This window comes from Pan paniscus, chromosome 5, assembly GCF_029289425.2.
Source record: "Pan paniscus chromosome 5, NHGRI_mPanPan1-v2.0_pri, whole genome shotgun sequence".
NCBI lineage: Eukaryota > Metazoa > Chordata > Mammalia > Primates > Hominidae > Pan > Pan paniscus.
Window position 1 is genome coordinate 71,031,566 of NC_073254.2, and position 20,104 is coordinate 71,051,669.

Consider the following 20,104-nt stretch of genomic DNA (forward strand, 5'->3'; position numbering starts at 1 on the left):
TATGAGCTTCCTAACTCTATTATACCCTCGATCATAAAACCTTAAAGCCCTCCTTTACATTCTCAATGCCATAACTCCATTTTGGCCTTCATCATGTGTTTTTTAAAATTATCTGTATTTTTTACATTGATATATAGTAGATATGTATTTTTAGAGTGCATGCGATAATTTAACACAATCCATCCAGGTGATGAGCTAACATCATCATGTTTTACCTTCACCAGTAGTTCTCACACTTGAGCTGCATTAAGAATTACCTGGAGGCATCTTTAACACAGATTTCTGGGCTCTACCCTGAGTTTTTGATTCAGTAGGTCTGGAGTAGTATCTGAAATTCTGCATTTCTAAATAATTCCCAGATGATGCTGTTGCTGCTGATCCCAGGAGCACACTTGGAGAACTAATGACCTAGTCTAGCAGTCTTCTAACTAGTATCCCTGCTATTAATGTTTCTCAGCTGCAAGCCACTTGTTTCTAATACAATTTCCCTAAAAAAATGTCACTTTTAAAACTGTCACTTCGCTGCTCAAATCCTTCAATAACTAACTCCTCGTTACCTAGACGATAAAATCTGAAGACCATTGCCTGACATTCAAGGCCTCCCACAATCTTTGAAGGTTTGTACTCTGAGACGATCCTCTAATCTATCCCTGCTGATTTCATCCTTATAATCCAAACAGGCTTTTGCTCACACAGGTCCTGTGCCTGAGATGCTATACCTCCTCTCCATATATCCCAACCCTATCCTTCCTTTACATTCCATTGGATTAACCCTCTGCTAGGAAGCCTTTTCTGTTTTCTCCATCCTCAAGACAGTATGCTCCCTGCAGTCAAGGGTTACTGATCAGAGCACTTCTTTCAGCACTTCAACACAGTCACTCGATAAATATTCATTGATGGTGTGATCACTTGACTTGAGAGAGTTTTCATTTAGCATAACACACTAAAGGGATGACTTTAATAGAACACAATCACTGAAACCTTATCTAATAACATCATTCTACATGACATTTTCCGGTCAAACACAATCTGGCAACAAAATAATGCCATTAAAGCAATAAATCAGGAAGGAAAAATAGAAAAACTTATCCAGAAGGTTTTTTGAACTACATATTCCTCATTCCCACTCCTATTCTAAAATGTCTTGCTAATACTCTCCCCAAGTAATTCTGAGATCCTAGAAGAGAGTCACTGAATGAGTGTCAAATTAATTACAACTTGACAGGAATCTCTATAGTTGGATTAAATATATCTTTGAACATGAAGATCCCTTAGGGTAACCTTTTTCAAACTAAAATATACTTAGAGATTTCTACATTTATCATAGCACACCTGACTCTAAAGGAAGGACAATATTTAGTAATGGAACCATTGAAAGTAAAATAATTATTATAATCATAGTATATACTTATATAGCACTTAATATGTGCCAGGTACTATTTGTTTGAGCCATATACACATTAACTTATTGGGTTCTCCAAATAAAACTATGAAGTGGGGAAAATTATTACCGTTCTCTTACACTCATTTTCTTTTTTTTCTACCCCCTTTGCACTCATTTTCTACATCATTATAGTAATAAAAATTGGTAAGACAATAGGGCTTGTAAAGAAAATTCTGTACCTCCGAGGAGCAGTGTATACTCCTCTGTTTACACAGGGACAGGATGTGGGTAGGAGGATAACTTTGGATGAGAAAATTGATTGGGGAAGAGCATAAGAGCATAAAGTATGGAGCAGGAGGGGTCCCAGAAGTAACTCCATGAAGGAGAAGGGAGCACAGCTTTTCCAGATGAATGAAAGAAATATTTAAAATATAATACAGCTTAAAAATATATAAAGCATAATAAAGCACCAAAAGCTAGTAAAAAGAAACATTAATGAAAACAGGTACTCCATGCACAGCACTTCATTAACTAGTATCTACCTTCTTCATAAAAATAGATTTAATTACTGTGTTTACCATAAAAAACATAAGATATGCCAATTTTCTGCACAATATAATGTGAAATGACACTTTATGCAAAAAATAGATTCTGAAACATTAAAGCAAATCCAAAAATAAGTGACTGTTGAATGTTTTCTGATAAAGATCATGATAAACATGAAAAATGATTGCACTTTTCTTCATAGGCATTCATCTAAGTAATGCAACATACCTATTTCTGTCAACATCTGTTTCCATCTGGGGGCCTCAGGAGTATCTGGGTTCTCCTCCAACAGCTCTGTCAATTTGTCTTTCAACTCCTGTACTTTGTTTACATTCTGCTTCAGTTCTGCCTCAAACGACTAACAAGGGAAAAATAATAATAAATCATGTGTACAGCAAAAGACAAAAATACAATAATGATGGAGCATTATTTTTCTCTAGAATAATGAAAAGAGGAAAAAATCTACTGTTAAATGTTGTGGTGGGTGAGGGCCTGGATTTTGCAATTAATTATTTTCCTTTCCTCTTCTTAGCTAGTGTTCAACTGTGTGATACAGGAATCCCCACAGAAGAACACTATGACTATGAAGATAATGACTCTTGTCCCCATTAGTGAGAAAGAATTTCATATTTTCAAACAAGCCACTCTGGAATAAAGCAAGATGATATCAGTAAAATTATAATAAATAAGAAAATCAGTCTTAATAAAGGCTGCCAGAAGTGGAGAATCTACATGTGAATAAACACTTTTTTTGGGCAACACATTATAGAATTCAAATGTAGGTTGGTAATTTGTAGAAATCTTGCCATCACTGCTACCATATAAAGCCATTTTCCCAACCTTGGCAGCTGTAGAAAGAAATACCCTCTATTAAAGAAAAGGTAGGCATTAGCTACCCTATTTTTATACTACAGAGAACAGATCCTTCATACATTTAGCCCTTAAATAAATCTTTTCCAGTAGTTGACTGGTTAACATCCTAGACTTAAACTGATTAAAAGGTGGCAAAGTGGCTTACACCCAACAGTTTGCTAATCTATAACATGGCTGTGCCAAAAATTAAAAAAAAGTAACTATTATTATCAATCTTTATAGAAAGGCACATTAAACAAAACTGTCAATTATGTGCTAAAGGTTACAGAGCTAGAAAAGAAAACAGAGCAGAGCTTCTGACTACCAGAGCTCCGTTCCAACTGCTAATCCATTCTCTTTCATGTCTTCCATAGGTGCACCCACAGAATATACCTTATTCTGCTCAACTTGAGTCTTCACAGCTTCAGTATCTGTAGGTGCAGGTGTCTGCTGCCATTTTGTTGCAGTTTTGTTCATTTTCTGTAACCACTGCATCATTGCACTTGATTCTTCCTGAGCCTTTTGCAATTTGGAGAGTTTAGTGTTCAGTTCCGCTATTTTGTCCTTGAGTAAGAGGCCAAGATCTTCATAACCATGACTTATGTCAGTCATGTCCTTTTTAATGGATGTTAAACCTAGGAGTAAGAAAAACAACTATACTGACACATTTTCAGGACATTCGGAGCAGAGGTCTAGAAATAAAAGTTTATTTTACATGGTATTTTGTCACTTCTAGCTTGTCATTATTAAGCCTAGTAGATAAAGTCATAAGCTTTTCAGAAATAAAAATTTGGATCATCTTATAATGCTATTTAATCACAAATAATTCAAGAAAATTGCATAACAAGTAAAATAAAAAAGACATTTTAAATGTAACAAAAAACAAACCACAAAATGTTACTTAGCAATATCTCAAGCACCAAACTCAATAAATTAGGTCAAATAACGTTATCCCAAGTGACAAAATATCCCAAATTAACCAAAAAGAAGGCAACAAAACCAAGTGTCAAACTGAACAACTTGATTTTACTTATTTCAGATACACAAAACTGCAAAAAATGTTATATAAATATAATTTTTATGGAGATTGTGACTATTAGATTAAATACCATTGTAATTCAGGCTTGAAATTTCAATATAACTACTGTTTGCCTCTAAGATTTTCTCTTATTAAAAAAACATCAAATTACATTAATCAGTAACAAATTAAAATTAATATTCACCTTTATTTGCCCAAAATTCCTCAGTATTTGTGGCTGTTCCTTCACCATTTAATACTGCTCCACCTGCAAAAATAGTAACACTAAAATAATCACAGTTTCATAGTATTTCTATACATTAACAGTAGATGGCATTAAATCAAACCCCATCAACAGTAATCACTGAGTGTTGAAAACATAAAACACTGACTCAACTTCAAAATCAAATGAAGGGCCAAAATGTAAATATCAAACAATATCCTCTCTTCTATGTAAAATTTATTCTTAAAGTATTGTCTTAAACACTACCATTTCAGTATGTTTATATTAAATTAATCATTAAATATTAATTCATAAAAATTTTTGTGAAGTTGCTTTGTGTTTTATCATAATAAATTCCTTTATTCTAGGAAGAATCATATTTATTAAATTGTATTTTAGAGCAGTAAGTGGAGCTTTAGTTTTTTTTTTAATTTGTATTTATTTTTATTTATTTATTTAATTATATTTTAAGTTCTGGGACACATGTGAAGAATGTACAGGTTTGTTACATAGGTATACACATGCCATGGAGGTTTGCTGCACCCATCAACCCATTATCTACATTATTTCTCCTAATGCTAGCCACCCCCCAGGCCCCCCACCCTCTGACAGGCCCCGGTGTGTAATGTTCCCATCCCCGTATCCATGTGTTCTCATTGTTTAACTCCCACTTATGAGTGAGAACATGCGGTGTTTGGTTTTCTGTTCCTGTGTTAGTTTGCTGAGAATGATGGTTTCCAGCTTCATCCATATCCCAGGAAAGGACATGAACATATCCTTTTTTATGGCTGCATAGTATTCCATGGTATATATGTACCACATTTTCTTTATCCAGTCTATCATTGATGGGTATTTGGGTGGGTTCCAAGTCTTTGCTATTGTGAATAGTGCTGCGATAAACATAGGTGTGTGTGTGTCTTTATTAGAATGATTTATAGTCCTTTGGATATATACCCAGTAATGGGATTGCTGGGTCAAATGGTATTTCTGGTTCTAGATCCTTGAGGAATTGCCACAGTCTTCCACAATGGTTGAACTAATTTACACCCCCACCAACAATGTAAAAGTGTTCCTATTTCTCCACATCCTCTCCGGCATCTGTTGTTTCCTGACTTTTTAATGATTGCCATTCTAACTAGTGTGAGATGGTACCTCATTGTGGTTTTGATCTGTGTTTCTCTAATGACCAGTGATGATGAGCATTTTTTCATGTGTCTGTTGGCTGCATAAACGTCTTCTTTTGAGAAGTGTCTGTTCATATCCTTCGCCCACTTTTTGATGGGGTTGTTTTTTTTCTTGTAAATTTGTATAAGTTCGTTGTAGATTCTGGTATCAGCCATTTGTCAGGTGGATAGGTTGCAAAATTTGTCTCCCATTCTGTAGGTTGCCTGTTCACTCTGATGATAGTTTCTTATGCTGTGCAGAAGCTCTTTAATTAGATCCCATTTGTCAATTTTGGCTTTTGTTGCCATTGCTTCTGGTGTTTTAGTCATGAAGTCTTTGCCCATGCCTATTTCCTGAATGGTATTTGCCTAGGTTTTCTTCTAGGATTTTTATGGTTTTAGGCCTTATGTTTACGTCTTTAATCCATTTTCAGTTAGTTTTTGTATAAGGTGTAAGGAAGGGGTCCAGTTTCAGTTTTCTGCATATGGCTAGCTAGTTTTCCCAACACCATTTATTAAATAGGGAATCCTTCCCCCATTGCTTTTGTCAGGTTTGTCAAAGATCAGATAGTTGCGGATGTGTGGTGTTATTTCTGAGGCCTCTGTTCTGTTCTGTTCTGTTGGTCTATATGTCTGTTTTGGTACCAGTACCATGCTGTTTTGGTTACTGTAGCCTTGTAGTATAGTTTGAAGTCAGGTAGCATGATGCCTCCAGCTTTGTTCTTTTTGCTTAGGATTGTCTCGGCTATATGGGCTCTTTTTTGGTTCCATATGAAGTTTAAAGTAGTTTTTTCTAATTCTGTGAAGAAAGTCAATGGTAGCTTGATGGGGATAGCACTGAATCTACAAATTACTTTGGGTAGTGTGACCATTTTCACGATATTGATTCTTCCTACCCATGAGCATGGAATGTTTTTCTATTTGTTTGTATCCTCTCTTATTTCCTTGAGCAGTGGTTTGTAGTTCTCCTTGAAGAGGTCCTTCGCATCCCTTGTAAGTTCTATTCCTAGGTATTTTATTCTCTTTGTAGCGATTGTGAATGGGAGTTCACTCATGGTTTGGCTGTTTGTCTATTATTTGTGTATAGGAATGCTTGTGATTTTTGCACATTGGTTTTGTATCCTGAGACTTTGCTGAAGTTGCTTAACAGCTTAAGGAGATTTTGGGCTGAGATGATGGGGTTTTCTAAATATATAATTATGTCATCTTCAAATAGAGACAATTTGACTTCCTCTCTTCCTATCTGAATATCCTTTATTACTTTCTCTTACCTGATTGCCTGGTCAGAACTTCCAATACTATGCTGAATAGGAGTGGTGAGAGAGGGCATCCTTGTCTTGTGCCAGTTTTCAAAGGGAATGCTTCCAGCTTTTGCCCATTCACTATGATACTGGCTGTGGGTTTGTCACAAATAGCTCTTATTGTTTTGAGATACATTCCATCGATACCTAGTTTATTAAGAGTTTTTAGCATGGAGAGTTGAATGTTATCGAAGGCCTTTTCTGCATCTATTGAGATAATCATGTGGGTTTTGTTGTTGGTTCTGTTTATGTGATGGATTACGTTTATTGATTGGGTATGAACCAGCCTTGCTTCCCAGGGATAAAGCCGATTTTATCGTGGTGGATAAGCTTTTTGATGTGCTGCTGGATTCAGTTTGCCAGTATTTTACTGAGGATTTTTGCATCGATGTTCATCAGGGATCTTGGCCTGAAATTTTCTGTTTTTGTGTCTCTGCCAGGTTTTGGTATCAGAATGATGCTGGCCTCATAAAATGAGTTAGGGAGGCCAACTCTTTCTCTTTTCTTTTTTTTTTTTTTGTGACGGAGTATTGCTCTGTCACCCAGGCTGGAGTGCAGTGGCACAATCTCGGCTCACCGCAAGCTCCATCTCCTGGGTTCACGCCATTCTCCCACATCAACCTCCTGAGTAGCTGGGACTACAGGCACCCACCACCAAGCCCAGTTAATTTTTGTATTTTTAGTAGAGATGGGGTTTCACCGTGTTAACCACGATGGTCTCGATCTCCTGATCTTGTGATCCGCTCACCGTGGCCTCCAAAAGTGCTGGGATTACAGGCATCAGCCACCACGCCTGGCTAAGAGTCCCTCTTTTTCTATTGTTTGGAATAGTTTCGGAAGGAATGATACCAGCTCCTCTTTGTACCTCTGCTAGAATTCAGCTGTGAATCTGTCTGGTCCTGGGCTTTTTTTGGTTGATAGGCTATTAATTACTACCTCAATTTCAGAACTTATTGGTTTACTCAGGCATCTGCTAGATGCCAGCCGGAGCTCTCCTGTATGAGATGTCTGTCGACCCCTGCTGGGAGGTGTCTTCCAGTCAGGAGGCACGGACGTCAGGAACCCACTTGAGATGGCAGTCTGTTCCTTAGCAGAGCTTGAGCACTGTGCTGGGAGATCTGCTGCTCTCTTCAGAGCCAGCAGGCAGGGATGTTTAAGTCTGCTGAAGTTGCTCCCACAGCCACCCCTTCCCCCAGGTGCTCTGTCCCAGGGAGATGGGGGTTTTATCTATAAGACCCTGACTGGTGCTGCTGCCTTTTCAGAGATGTCCTGCCCAAAGAGGAGGAATCTAGAGAGGCAGTCTGGCTACAGCAGCTTTACTGAGCTGCGGTGGGCTCTGCCCAGTTCAAACTTCCCTGGCAGTTTGTTTACACTGTGAGGGGAAAACCACCTACTCAAGCCTCAGTAATGGTGGACACCCCTCCCCTCACCAAGCTCAAGCATCCCAGGTCGACTGCAGACTGCTGTGCTGGCAGCGAGAATTTCAAGCCAGTGGATCCTAGCTTGCTGGGCTCCGTAGGGGTGGGATCTGCTGAGCTAGACCGCTTAGCTCCATGGCTTCAGCCCCCTTTCCAGGGAAGTGAATGGTTCTGTCTCACTGGTGTTCCAGGTGCCACTGCAGTATAGAAAAAAAAACTACTGCAGCTAGCTTGGTGTCCGCCCAAATGGCCACCCAGTTTTGTGCTTGAAACCCAGAGCCCTGGTGGTGTAGGCACCCGAGGGAATCTCCTGGTCTGTGAGTTGCGAAGACCATAGGAAAAGTGTAGTATCTGGGCCAGAATGCACCATTCCTTATGGCACAGTCCCTCACAGCTTCCCTTGGCTAGGCGGGGGAGTTTCCCGACCCCTTGTGCTTCCGAGGTGAGGCAACACCCCACCCTGCTTCTGCTCGCCCTCCGTGGGCTGCACCCACTGTCTAACCAGTCCCAATGAGATGAGCTGGGTACCTCAGTTGGAAATGCAGAAATCACCCGCCTTCTGCATTGATTTCACTGGGAGCTGCAGACTGGAGCTGTTCCTATTCAGCCATCTTGCCAGCCACCTCTCACTTTACTGTTAAAATTATCTTAATGATAAAGGTCCTGAAGCTCAGAAGGTGCTCAGTATATAAGTGTGTTGAACAATGCATACATGACTGACAAAAGAGCATCTGCCTTACTTAAAGATTGAAAATTGTCTGGTGCAGTTACACGGTGTTATCATGGGCTTAATGGAGGCAGAATAATTTTTTTAAATACATAAAAAAGAAGTTGAAAGTGAAAAAGAAAATAAATCGATTATTAAACTCATATTATGTCAACACTAAGAGAGAGCATGGTGGTTAGGAGTACCTAGGTCTTGCTGTATAACTTACCTAAATTTAAGCCCCAGCCTCACTAATTACTAGCCAGGTGACCGGACAAATCAATCAGCCAAACTGATGGGAATAATAATACCTAACTGTGGGAACCAAACACCACTGTGGGAACCAAAGGTCCATTGCTTAGCAAGTAGAAACTAGTCAGTAAGCAGTAAACTAACAGTTCACTTTTATTACATAACAATCTAGCATTGGTACTTTTTCATAATCAGAATATTAAAATATCAGTTAGACTTTCTCATACTAGTATCTATTGGCTATGTATCCAAAACACAAAGACATTTCTCAGATCAACAACATAATAACAAGTCTAAACAAAAACATTAAAATATCTGAATCTTAACTTTGTCCCTTTAAAAAAAATTAACATGATGGGATTTCAGATGGAAGTGAAAATATCCTGTAGATGCTCACTACTAATTCCTACCATGCTTGGTAGTTACCAAGAGTAAAAAAAAAAAAAAAAAAAAAAAATCCCAAAACAACAGCAACAACAACCAAAAAAACACTTGATATTTATGGCAAATATAAAGGGGACATGAAGAGCTAAAATAAATAAAGCACAGTAGAATTCCTCTTCTTAAAAAAAAAACAACAAAACTTCACATTTCAGGAAATCTGATTAGAAGAAAAAGGAGAAATCATCACACCATTATAATATGGGTAGTCCCTGAAATAGGATTAATAGAGTGGAATAAATGGTTGGCTGAGAAGGGCCCAGCTGGAACATCAGTATCACAATAGGGACAGCTGGGGGCTGGTCAGACTAGATACCCCACAGAGGATACTCAGAACTCTCAGAAAAAAGATATCAGAGCTGCCTTCTGCCCATTATTTTTTTAAAAAACTTGTTACTGTATGTTTCAAACTAAAAACTATACCCATAACTTGCTTAAATTAATTTTAGAATCAATATTTACACATGACTCTCCCATTTTATTGAGAAAGGTGGCTCAACCATGACTTAGATTGTGATACAGATATGCTGGCTCACATACTGCATAATTGTTTTCTTTGGGAATGATGTACAGAATAAAATACGCGGGAATAAAATAACAGAGTGCCCACGCTATAGAAAAGGGCCTGTTTCCTTCCCTCACTTCTTTCCCAGCTGCCCAGACTCATTTCTTTATCAAATATTATAATTAAATATTTTAAATAGAATTTCAATATCTCCATTTAATTAAGGTAAAAAGCAAACAAATTTGAATATGATCTGTTCCCTTCCCCAATATAACATTCCTTATTCTTACATATTAATTTAGCTACATTTTAAATACAGTCTAATAAAATAAAACATAAGAAGGATTTGAAATTTGATTAGTACAGATACATTCCCAGCACAGTGTGCTTACAGATGCCATGTTTCTTGTCACTTTCACTTTGTATTTCTGAGGTTATTTTATGCATTAATTTAAAAAATAACATACACAAAATTGACATGAGTAAACCTGATTCTTAGTTTTTGCCATAAATGTAAATAAAGCTCATACCTGATTTAACTGCTGCTATTGCCTTTGCAGGGGTGGTCACAGCACTTATTAAGTTACATAGTGAGATCCCACTGTTGTTTACTTTCTGAATCTCTGGTGTTTTTAAACTCCATTTTTCTTGTAATTTCTTGAGATATAAAAACACATTATTTTTCCATCTTAATATTTTCAGAGTTGCACATTATAATTCAGTTTCTTAAACATATCTTAAAGTAGTAATAATTGTAGACCCTGATTTGTGAGGGAGTCAATGAAAGAAAAAGGCACCTATTTGTTCCCACAGCCCAGGTGACTGTTATCTCAGTTAACGGTTGGGTATGTATGGCCCATTCTGCCTTCAAAGGTTTCAGAAGTGGCAAGTAAAATCCTAGCCAAAGTGGGAGTCAGGCTATTCCTGGCTGCTATGGGTTCCAAAATAACTGTCAACTGTAAGTCTGTAAAACTGTACTAGGTAACAGACCAGTCACAAATAAAAGGTACTAGGAACAATAAAAATAAATAGGAATTCAGAACTTCATTTTACAGCATATTTTAATCCTACAAATTTCAATTACTTTCAAAAACACACACACGGTCGGGCGAGGTGGCTCACACCTGTAATCCTAGCACTTTGGAAGGCCAAGGCAGGTGGATCACGAGGTCAGGAGATCGAGACCATCCTGGCTAACATGATGAAACCCTGTCTCTACTAAAAAAAATACAAAAAATTAGCTGGGCGTGGTGGCAGCCACCTGTAGTCCCAGCTACTAGGGAGGCTGAGGCAGGAGAATGGCATGAACCCAGGAGGCAGAGCTTGCAGTGAGCCGAGATCGCACCACTGCACTCCAGCCTGGGCGAAAGAGCGAGACTCTGTCTCGAAAAAAAAAACACACACACACACACACACACACACACATATCCACAAATTTGGAATGGGGGAAAAAAAATGCCATATTGGTCAAGGCATAAGCCTTGAGTCAGAAGACAAAAGACTTGTGCACTATTTATGCATGAGATTCAAATAACTTCTCTTTCCAAATACTCTTTATAGTAATATATACAAGCTAGAGTAAAATGCTGAGTGAAAAGGATGTTTTGCTTAATATTATGAGAAGTGGTATAAAAAATTACTGAAACTAAGTAGAGATTTGGTAGGAAAGGAAACTTGATTACTAGAATAGTCAGCAACTCATTAATTCACCTTTTTTTAAAAAAGCAAATCCACTGAAAATTTATGTCCTTTTCCAAAAGAATTAGTTAAGCCCCATGCCATGATTTCCAAAGGTCAACAAAATATACAGTACATATATGAGGATCAAACTTAGATGATATTAGATCAAAGAAAACTACTATTAGTCTTTTAATCTTTCATTATTGACACAAATGGAAATTTAGTATTAGATAACAATGATTCACCTTAGTGTCTTCCAAAGATTTTCCTAAATCCTCTGCACCAAAAGAAGGCTGTACAATGGGAACTTTTTTTGTTGTTTCTTTTATCCATGACTTCAATGATTTAACAAGAACTTGGAAAGCATCCAACTGTTCTTGACAAGAAGTTACAGCTTCTTTTCTACATAACCAAAATCATACAAGAATTTAAGTCACAGAAAGAAGAATAAATAAATTATTATTCTCATGTCACACAATGTTAAGAAACCATCTTCCATGTACTCTAACCCTTTGATACAGGAGGAAAGGTTTCATAGGTGACAAGTGAAATCAGCTAAATCAGTAGTCCCCAGCCTTTTAGGCACCAGGGACCAGTTTCGTAGAAGATAATTTTTTCCACAGGCCAGGGAGGGGGGATGGTTTGGGGATGATTAAATGCATTACATTTATTGTGTGCTTTATTTCTATTATTTTTACATTGTAATATATATTAAAATAATTATGCAACTCGCCATAATGTAGAATCAATGGGAGCCCTGAGCTTGTTTTCCTGAAACTAGGCAGTCCCATCTGGGGGTGATGGGAGATGGTGGCAGATCATCAGGCATTAGATTCTCATAAGGAGCATGCACCCTAGATCCCTTGCATGCAGTTCACAATAGGGTTCCTGGTCCTATGAGAATCTAATGCCTCTGACGATCTGACAGGAGGCAGAGCTCGGGCAGCAATGTGAGAGATGGAGAGCAGCTGTAAATACAGATGAAGCTTTGCTGCCACCACTCACCTCCTACTGTGCAGCCCAGTTCATAATAGGCCATAGACCAGTAGATACCTCAGGGGTTAGGGGACCCCTGAGCTAAATAACTGTTGGTCTATTTTTCAGGCAAGGTTCATTGATAAAGATAGGAGTATTCAAGAAATCTGTAGCCCATATGTAATGGCACTCTCTATAATGCTACATAAACTCTAAGAATACACAAACAGTTTGAACATTATTTAGATTCAATGAGCTTTGATCTGTCCCCTTTATGTGATGCTGAATGCCGGCAGGCACAGAACCAGAAGGGAAAGGTTGACAATCACTGACATGAGGAAAACATAATGCCACCTACTGGTTTCTACACTACACTACAGTCACGTTTATGGATGGATAAACTGCTGCAGGTAGTCCAGATTCAAGTCTCCCAAAATGAGATGAAACCTAGTGACTAGGGAATTTGCATGTGTGCCTCCCCTACAGAGACTCAGGAAACTCCCTGGTAAACTGTATGGGTCGTTCTGTATGCTCTGCACCACGGAGGCCGTGCACATGCCCAGCACATGAACAACTGTGAGGACAGTTACATCTGGCATGTGGATGACACGTACATATATGCAAGAGTGCAGAACACTGGCAGATAAGAATGCACTGCAGCTGGACTAATACTGATAACTACATTATTTTAAAGTTGGACCCATTTGAAAGAAGAAACAACCTAGAGATCACCTAAGAAAACCAAGAACATTTCTTCTACGCAATGTGAATTAAATACCATATGACAGGATGGAACATATAGCTCTGTGAGAAGTAAAGGCAGCACTCAAACATTTTAGGTAGAGAATTCTGAAGAAATAAAGAACAGTAGTTGGAAGAGAAATGACTTTTCTATGTTCTGAGGCTTTTCTACATAAACTTTAGCAAAATCCGATGTATATTCTAAACTAACATGAGATCAGAAACACAAAAGCTCAATCACAAGGCCCTGTACAGCTTTTTAGCTCAACTTAGGTTCATTCACTTGTTTCTAATAGTGTTTTTTCACAGGTTCATATCTCATCTACTGCTCTTTAAAAAGTAAACTATTATATTAAAAAGGCCATATTGAAATTGCACATCGTTTCTGAGTTGAGCTCAGAAAGCAAAGAACCACGAGCTGTTGTTCAAGGTTATTTCCGCCTTTGCAAATAAAAATGTGATATTTGCCCTAGGCTTCAGAGACTACAGCAAGTTTAGATCATTTTCAGTAATATACCACCACCATCGTTTTTCTTATGCAACATTTTCCACTTTTATGTAAGAAGTATTGAATTTTCCTTCTAAATGTTAAACCAAATAATGCAGTTAACTTTAATAGCAAAAAATGATCAAAATATAAAAAATCTATAAAGTAGCCCTATGCTTATTCTCAAGTTTTCAAAATTGTTTCAGTTATCTATATAAGTAAATACAAGTATCTCACTCTAATTAATATAAATAGAATAAAATATAATTTTTAAAGTGGTACTTACTTTTCTTTGATGGTATCCTCCATTTCCTTGAATTTCTTTGACAAATTATTTGTTTTTTCAAAGACCAAAGCCTTATCACTTGGTAAGCCATGGCTGGATATCTCCTTCAAGAGACTATGCAAAACTTCAAGATGTTTCTTGTGTTCTAAAAATTCAGAAGTTGATTCCTACAAAGCATTAAGATATTCAGTCAATATAAATGTTGCTAGATCTTCAAATGGCATTCCATCCAGAGGTCTGTGTGGGATCAGAATGGCTCTATTCATAATTTCACATAAGAATGAGTCTGCCTATGGCCAGTATTCTAAATATAATAAACATGCATATAGGCTATTTGAAAGGGAACACAGTAAACCTTATTTAATTTAAAATGCATTCTATATTTTGTCTCTTTGTGGCTTCTGGTACGTAAGATGATACTTATACTACCTATGATACATGTGATAAATGATATTTATTTCCAATCAATCAGCAAAGGCTTCAAGGAAAAGATAAGGTTTGAGATTTTTAAAGGAGTAAAACATAGATCTTTACTAATCTATAAGCAATTAAAATGATTGCCAATTATAATTCTGGCACTAAGTATATGAGTTTGCCCTAACTATTAATCTATCTGATTAGCCTCCTGAGTAGTAAGCGAGGCATACCTGCATATACTGAGACAATTCAGTAACATCTTTTCCTGGCACATCTACTTCAGTAAGAGCCTGAGTTTTTGTTTCTAAAAATGTCTGGAGCTTTTCTGAGAGGTTCTCAAACAGTTCTACTTTGGTTTTTAGCTCCTCCATTTTGGCAAGAGTTTCTTTGTGTTTATGACTTGCTTCTGAAAACCGAGCAGACAAGTCTTTCATTTTGGCTTGCAGTGAGGATGCAGTGGATGGATCTGTTGTTTCCATAAATTTCTTCACTTTTTCATTCATGGCATTTATACTGCTCTGACGACCTGCAATATCCTGTTCCAACATCTAAAATAAACCAAATATTGCATATATTTTATTATGATGTTTATAAATAATGTGACAGAATTTTTTTAAATGACTATTCCTAACAACATAAGCTTGCACAACCTGTGCCTAGGAAGGTTAACAGTTGAAACTGAATGACAAGTTTGGTCTGTCCCTTGAGGAATGCCATCTTAAATCTCTCTGAGAGAGTGAAGAACAGCTGGCTAGTTGCTCGAAAGAGGCAGGACGCTGCTGCTACTCAGCAACCCCTAGAATCTAATGGAGCCTGGGGATTAGCCATGGTCCTAATTCTTAAAAGACTAGACAAGACTGATCTGATTAACCTCATGTGCAGCTGGCTGAAACAATGATAAACAAGATAAGACTCAATGTATGCATAAGCCCTCTATAATGAATAATATTCAAGAAAAAGTACACAAAGTCCTTCCTACACTTCTTCACAGATAAACCATTTTACACACTTGATTTTGTGCAAGCATTACTTTCCACACTCATATTCAGTAAATGTCTCTTTTTTGTGTCCTTAAGTTTATCTTAAATCTAACTATACTTTGAGCTTATAAAACTGTTTTTTTAAAAAACTGAAAATGGGACTTTTTTTTAAAGTCACTTACAATGTTTTTACTGATAATATCCTGAAGAGCAGTAGAGTTTAAAGGCACTTGACCTTGTTCTTTCAGAGAACTTTCCACACTTCCCATCCAGTCCAGCATTTCATCCAAGCCATCCTGCACACTCAGTGAACGGGTCAAGGTTATCTGGAGTTTTTCATTTCGTTCATTAACAGACTTGGACAGATCCTCATATCTCCCAACAATGTCATCTACTCCAAACAGATCAGGAAATATTAACCACAAAGTTCTCTTTGCCCTATCCCTTTTCAAAAACACATGAAGGTGAATCATACAATTTCCACACAAAAAATTTAAAAAATAAAAAGTTCAATGATAAATTCCTAATGCATAATCAGAACACCACCTAAAATGTTAAAATATAAAGAAAGAAAAGAGCCCAATGGATACTGAAAATTGAAATCTTTTTTTAAAAGTTAATATATATCCCATCTGCATTTGAAAAGAGATTTTTTTGGATGCATAAACATTTGAATTGTCACAGAGAGACAAAAGAGTGGTCCGAACAGCAAATCTTTGAAATAAATACTGGTTCTCAATCTGACATTTCACATTAGCCATACTTATTGAAAATTACTTACGGAGGAAAAAAAGGTGAGTCACACACAGCCATTCTCAAGACAATACACAGTTACAAAGATTTCTGAAGAATTAACTTTTACATATAAAAATTATCACCCTGTCTCCCTCCTTCATATACACGCATGCTAAGCTTTTGTCATACTTCACAACTTAAGCAAATCACTCAAATGCACAGAAACTGGCAGATGCAAGTAATTAAGAAAACAGGCAACAATGAAAATCCATTTAAAGTTAAGATTATGCTTCTAAAATATACACTAATTGAATTTATTTAAAAGTTTAACAGCAGACAAAAGAGAAAAATAAACAGGCTAACCTATCTCATATGAGGATAAACTTTACCTTCAATTCTAAAGATTCGAGATGCTAAAAAAAAAAACCCTTTCTCGTCCAGTTTTCACTTGACTAAAGCCCTACATGTTAACATCCTACATTCTATATTGTAGACCAATGAAAAGTTTGAACAATGGTTTTTAATGTATTCATCTCTTTCTCTCTGGAAAATGATGTTTTAAATTTATTTATCACTTATTGTCCGAGAATTTGAAAAATATTTTAATTATTTCTGAATGCTTTAGTCTTATACATTGTAGAATGCTTCAGTAGGGAAAAGCTGTGTCCTGAAACATCTCTAACATCTTACTGACTTGTATTTGGCCCATGAAACATAATCTATACAACAAAATAATATAATTGTTCTAATGCTACAACATGAGAAAACATCTTGAAAATTTTCACTGGAGTGAGAGGTTAAGTTTGGATGATTTAAAGAGAAAATCATGCTCCTCTTACTAAAACTCAATGAAGCCCATCAGCATACTGAGTGGGGAGGGAGACAGCATTTAATATGCACGAAAATGCCATCAGCAGAGGAAACAAGCAGTGGGTTCAAAAATAAGCTCTAAACAATAGATGCTGGAAACTGCTAGTTGGGGGAGAGGGGTGGGAAGGTAAGGGCTGAAAAACTACCTGTTGGAGACTATGCTCATTACCTGGGTGATGGGTTCGATCATATGCCAAACCTCAGCATCATACAATATACCTTTCTAACAAACCTGCATATGTACCCTCTGATTCTAAAATAAAAGTTGAAGAAAAAAAATGAGCTCTAATTTGGAAACTCACAAGAGCACATGCTCTGAATGGCAGCTTGAAGTTGGCAGGTTAGCGACTTCTTAATTGGGCAACTGCATCAACAGGGTAAGTAAAATGAGTGACCTGTTCAGCCATAATAAGTGACTTTCCAAGGAAAGCCAGCTATTTTCATATAATTAACAGATTTGAGTGTTACTGTTTGCTATAGACTAAATGTGTCCCCCAAAATTCATATATTGGGGCCAAAGTCCCAATGTGATAGTGTTGGGTGCTGGGGCCTTTGGAAGATGTGATATTATCATATAATAAGAAATATTTGGTCTCTGACCATAGCTCTTGACATAGAGTTCCTAAAACCCTTCTGATTTCCTCAGTAATACAGACACTAAGAGAATCTTTTGTTCTGATATTTGGTCGTTGACCTCAGTTCCTGACATAGAGCTCCTAAGACCTTTGTGATTTCCTAAGTGATAGGAGTGTATGGCAGAGCTCCTAAGTCCCTTGGAATTCCTTCATGAGGGGCATCTTTTGTTTGAATGAGGTGACGCCTGGTGGCCTCCTGGATAGTCTTAGGGTAGGGGGAGCAGGGGACAGTGGCAGATGTTGCCAGGGAATCAACCATGTGATTAGACAGTTGGAACTGTCACCCTGTCAACCTCTGAGGAGGGAAGAGGGGCTGAAGATTGAGCTGCTACCAATGGCCAATGATGTAATCAATCATGCTTATGTAATGAAGCTGCCATAAAAACCCAATAGGATTCGTTTGGGGAGCTTCTGAATAGCTGAACACATGGAGTCCTGAGCATGGCATGCCCATAGAGGGCACAGAAATTCTGCTCCCCTTCTCCCATACCTCACCCTGTGTATCTCTTCCATCTGGCTGTTCATCTGTATCCTTTGTAATATTCTTTATAGTAAGTGGGTAAATGTAAGTAAAGTCTTTCTCTGAGTTCTGTGAGTCACTCTAGCAATTAATTGAACGTGAGAAGGGTCATGGGAATCCTAATTTATAGCTGATCAGTCTGAAATACGGATCACAATTTGGGACTTGTGATTGGTATCTGAAGTGGGGGGCAGCATTATGAGACTGACCCCTTAACCTGTGGGGTCTGAAGCTAATTCCAGGTAGACAGTGTCAGAATTGAATTGAACTGAATTGAATTATAGGACATCCAGCTGGTATCTGTTGGAGAATTATTTGGTGTATGGGGAGAAATACACACACATCTGGTCACAGAAGTGTTCTGTGTCATGTTCAATGGTGTATGAGAGTGAGTAGCAAAAAGAATCAGGTTTTCTCTCTCTCTGAGGAGGTAATTAGGTCATGAGGGTAGAGCCCGTGTGAATGGGATTAGCGCCCTTAGAAGAAGAAACAGGAGAGAAATGATGTCTCTCCACCACTCTCTACCAGCAAGATAGTGGCCATCTGTAAGCCAGGAAAAGGGCCCTCACCAGAACCCGACCATACTGGCAGCCTGTTCTCTGATTTCCAGCCTCCAGAACTATTGGAAATAAATGTATGTTGTTTAAGCTACCCAGCCGATGCTATTTTTGTCATAGTGGGCTAAACGAATACACTGTTTAGTTTGCACTTCTTAGTGATAAAATATTGTCACTGAAGTAAATTCTTCATTTTAGTAAACTAAAAAATATTTTAGAAAAAGGTACAAAAATCTACTGTAAGAATGTTATTTTTTTAAATCATTGGTTTTCTTAGAAGTCAGAAAGATCTTAGAGAAACTCCTCTATACCTTAAATAGTTTCACATATTTCCTAGAAAATTATGCCAGAAGTTTTAGTTTTAAAATAATGTAACAAATGAATTTTAAGCAACTAAAAGTGAAACTATGTACACTTAATAAGAAAAAAATGTCAAAATGCCTCTTTGAGTAACATAAATACAAATAAGATAGTCTTTCTTTCTCCTTCATATGCTTATACCCAAGTCCTCACAGCAATGGTATCTAATGTGGATGGATATATGAGATGCTGCATTGGGACAGAGGAACAAAATGTTAGAACTTCCATTCATATTTTCATTTTATACTTTAAAACTCTATATTTTTGTGTTTTATAATTATAACACATAGAATAATACAGTAATATGTTCACATGACTTATACATACATCTGCATATATGGGGATGCAGGCTGAAGATCATTTTTGACAGGGGTACATAACAAAAAACATCTGGATACATGTAAGAATGAAAGACAGGGTTTCCCTTCTACACAGTGATCTTAAAAGAGCTAAGTTCCATTCTTCTCTTCAAATAAAATTTTGACTCAGATTTTAATTCACGCTCTATTTAGGGTAAAACATATGTCTAATCATCTGTTGTGGAATATTTTTACTTCACATATTCACACATAGAAATACACAATAACATTAAATATTGTGAAAAGCAGGGCAGTGAAAACAAAAAATACATATGTAAGATAGTAAAAAATATGTATTGATAATCCACTGCACATTTGGTATAAACTAAATACTGTGGTTAGATAGAAAGATAATATACAATAGCTCTTTTCTCAAGAAACACATTAATCACAAACTCTTGGGCTTAAATGATCCTCCCCAAATGTTGGGATTACAGGTGTCAGCTTTTGCACCCGGCCTGAGAGATGTGCTTTGAGAAGTCTTCCCACTTCTCTGTGTTCTAGAAGTTTTTTAGTGGCCTCACTCAAATTGAGAGCTCAGTTACACCAATTCTTTAGTGATACTAGAAACTTGATTACAGCTGTAGTGCTACTTTTGTGCACAAAACATTTGGGGAGGATCATTTAAGCCCAAGAGTTTGAGACTAGCCTGGACAATACAGTGAGACCCCATCTCTACAAAAAAATTTAAAA

At 37.2% G+C, this 20,104-nt stretch overlaps 1 protein-coding gene across 14 annotated transcripts in view; it reads right to left on the minus strand.

The window, feature by feature from the left end:
* DST (dystonin) overlaps positions 1 to 20,104 on the minus strand; it is a 494,203-nt gene that overhangs the window by 100,040 nt on the left and 374,059 nt on the right. For all 14 annotated transcript variants that reach the window (XM_024929292.4, XM_063604922.1, XM_008954352.4 and 11 more), the window contains 8 exons: positions 15,558 to 15,766; positions 14,626 to 14,943; positions 13,979 to 14,145; positions 11,735 to 11,891; positions 10,340 to 10,466; positions 4,006 to 4,068; positions 3,176 to 3,417; positions 2,159 to 2,288 (listed from right to left, as the gene is read on the minus strand). In XM_024929292.4, the coding sequence (XP_024785060.4) occupies positions 2,159 to 2,288; positions 3,176 to 3,417; positions 4,006 to 4,068; positions 10,340 to 10,466; positions 11,735 to 11,891; positions 13,979 to 14,145; positions 14,626 to 14,943; positions 15,558 to 15,766 (1,413 nt within the window). The remainder of the gene's footprint in view (positions 1 to 2,158; positions 2,289 to 3,175; positions 3,418 to 4,005; positions 4,069 to 10,339; positions 10,467 to 11,734; positions 11,892 to 13,978; positions 14,146 to 14,625; positions 14,944 to 15,557; positions 15,767 to 20,104) is intronic.